This window comes from Microtus ochrogaster, unplaced genomic scaffold (genome assembly GCF_000317375.1).
Source record: "Microtus ochrogaster isolate Prairie Vole_2 unplaced genomic scaffold, MicOch1.0 UNK23, whole genome shotgun sequence".
Taxonomy (NCBI): domain Eukaryota; kingdom Metazoa; phylum Chordata; class Mammalia; order Rodentia; family Cricetidae; genus Microtus; species Microtus ochrogaster.
In genome coordinates this window covers 862777-865907 of record NW_004949121.1, presented here as the reverse complement: position 1 = coordinate 865907, position 3131 = coordinate 862777, and the positions used below count along the sequence as shown (strand labels likewise).

The 3131-nt window shown below is 34.5% G+C and overlaps 1 protein-coding gene across 1 annotated transcript in view; it reads left to right on the top strand.

Annotated features, from left to right (window-relative positions):
• Tll1 (tolloid like 1) overlaps window positions 1-3131 on the top strand; it is a 185737-nt gene that overhangs the window by 116970 nt on the left and 65636 nt on the right. The window contains exon 8 of the mRNA XM_005367745.2: window positions 470-594. Coding sequence (XP_005367802.1) covers window positions 470-594 — 125 coding nt within the window. The remainder of the gene's footprint in view (window positions 1-469; window positions 595-3131) is intronic.

Here is a 3131-nt window from a genome sequence, read left to right as displayed (position 1 = left end):
TGTGCCAGCACCATTTGTTGAAGATGCTTTCTTTCTTCCATTGTATACTTTTAGCTCCTTTATCGAAAATCAGGTGTTCATAGGTTTGTGGGTTACTTTAACTTTTTGCTCTTGAGTTTTTTAGTAACCTCATATTTTTTTTTTTCGCAATCTGGTGATCTAAAAGATTCTGGGATCAATATGGGAAATAAAACAAAAGTCACAATGTCCTTTGTGCATTATTGGCAAATAAACCTTATTTCTAAAAACATATAACATATATCTAAAAAAAATGTACTCCTGACTTTCTGGAAGTTAAACCATTTTTACACACTTTCCCTGCTCTGATTAGAGTTTTTGGAAAACCTCATATTCTGCCTTAAGTTCAGCCTACTACTGATGAGATTTAGAAGTAATGACCACTATGTTTGTTATGGCTACATTACTTCTAATTTGGTGACTTAGGTATGGTTTGCTTCTGCTTTTCCAGGGGGATGTTTCTGGACACAATACTCCCTTCTCGTGATGACAATGGCATTCGTCCTGCAATTGGTCAACGGACCAGGTTAAGCAAAGGAGACATTGCACAAGCAAGAAAGCTGTATCGGTGTCCAGGTACTGCACAACAAACACAGGAGATTTGTATTCATCCCCGAGCTTCACCAGAGAATCAGGCCTTGATTTCTTCAACTGTTCTCTTGTCCATTTCTATTTTCACAAATGGCATGCACATTTCCAATTCGGTAACCTAAATGAGGATAATGAGAATTTTAGAATGTTGTGATGGAGACAAGTTGCCAGAAGTCAAAAAGCACCAAAAAGAATTGATTGCCATTACTAAATAATCAGGCAATTTTGTAGTCAAATGCTGTGTCTGTGCCAATATTAAGAAGAATAGGCTTTCTTACACAATCAAGTTCTGGGAAATGAAAAGGGGCTTGATATGTAAAAGCACTTGCAGTACAAGCACGAAGACCTGAGTTGAATCCTCAGCACCCAGTTGCATATCTAAGCAAGCTGTGTGTGTCTGTAGCCCCAGCATTGAGGAACAAGAGACAGGTGGTTTCAAGCTTGCAGAACAACCAGCTCGTCCACTCAGGAGTTTCTGATACAGTGAAAGACCTTTGACTCAAGGCATCTTCCTTTTGGCCTCTTTATGTTTACATGGGTAGAACTCCCACACACATAGGGATGCATCAATAGGTACCCCCCACATTGTTAGATTCTGAATGATCTGTATTTGAAAGACCATTATCAGCAAAACACAAGTTAAAATTTTTATTAGTAAGGATTTATAAATATATTCTGTAAAAGTTTATGTCAACCTTGTTAATAGGGATCTGTCAAATAACATTAAATAGGATGATGAATGAAAGTTCTTAATTTAAAATGTCCTAATGGACAGGGCATGGTGGTGTGCACCTTTCATCCCAACACTCAAGAGGAGTTCCAGGCCATCATGGTCTACAAAGTGAGTTCTGGGACAGACAGGGCAGTTACACAAAGAAATCCTGTCTCAAAAATCCAACCCCCACCAAGAAAAAGTCCTAAAGGAAGAATACATATTAGTGTCTTAATGAAACAAGAAAAGAATCCCTGTAATCCAGATGAAAAGTATTTGGATTGCATATACCTCTAGTATATCTCAGCTTAGTCTCTGACATTATCAAACAGAAAGCTTTTATAAGATTGTTTGCTGAAGCTTCTCTTACCCCAGTAGGAATTTTTTAAATATACTTCTGAAATTTGGACTGATAATTAAACTCATAAATGGTCACAGAAGTAGTAATATTTTTTTTCAGAAAATTGAGAATATTATAGACACATTAATCAAAATTTTAGGATAATACTTAAAAAAACCATTTATATACAAAATATTTGTGGGTTCTTACATTAAATCAGCCATGAAATATGGAGTTTATCATGGATACTTTCTTTCTAGGAAATAAGAGAATGCAAGTGGGTTCATTTTCAAAAATTAAAACGTGTTCATGGACATATGGCATAGACTCTTTGAATAGATTAAAACTAGAGAAATACACCAAGAAAAAAAGTGAATCAGTTGAATAAACACAGGGAATGACTAGGACGTTTATAATTCAGTGTCAATGCTGACATTAATTTACTGATTTGAGACAATATATTTTATTAGACCTTTTCTAAGAAAAGAGGTTTATTTGTTGAAATCAAATTTTCTGGAGGAAAATTTTAAGAATGTTCCTTAAAATTTTATTGTAATAGCTGTACTAAAATCTGGGCCTAATAATGTTCAAGAGATTTATACAGTTACAATTTAAACCTGCACTTAACACCTTTGCATCTTAATGACTCAATATTGAAAATAAACTTTAATGGTTTTGAATATAAACTGCTTATCAATTCTCATATATGCTGAAAGTCATTCTACTTAATATCATTGATTAGTTTATTTCATGATACTTATGTTAGATTCATAATTAAATAAATACCCTTTAAAATGTGTTCAATCTTGTAGCACAGGTCTGACATGCCAGGTGTTAGGAGGATAAAAAAGAGAATCATAAAGTCCGAATGTGCCTCGCCATCAGGTTGAGTTCAATGGCCACTTGAGAAAGTTGGGGATTTATTCCAGTGGTAGAGGAATACTAATATGTCATGGTCCTAGACTTAATCCTTAATACTGAAATAAATTGATAAATGTCTAAATGGACATTACATATGTGTATACAGCATTACTTTATTATTATGTCTGTCACTAATTTCATAGCAAAGATTGCTAGAAGACAATGACACCAATGTGACAGAAACACATGAACAAACCTCATTAGTCGTGTGATATTTGATACACTATTTAATTAATATCAACCAAAATGGGCACTTTCTGTATGAAACTACTTTGGTTATTTCTCTAGATAACATGCATGTATTTGTCACACCTGGAATCACATGAGAGGTACATTTGAAAGTAGATTTATAGAAACATCATTAAGAATGGGTGAAGCTTCTCTGATTTCCCTCTCTGCTTCCATATCCTTTGTGTATAAGAGGTCAACTGTTTTTTTGGAGTTGATCTTGTATCCTGCCACATTACTAAAGGTGTTTATCAGCTGTAAAAGTTCTTTGGTGGAGTTTTGGGGGTCGCTTATGTACACTATCATATCATCTGCAAATAA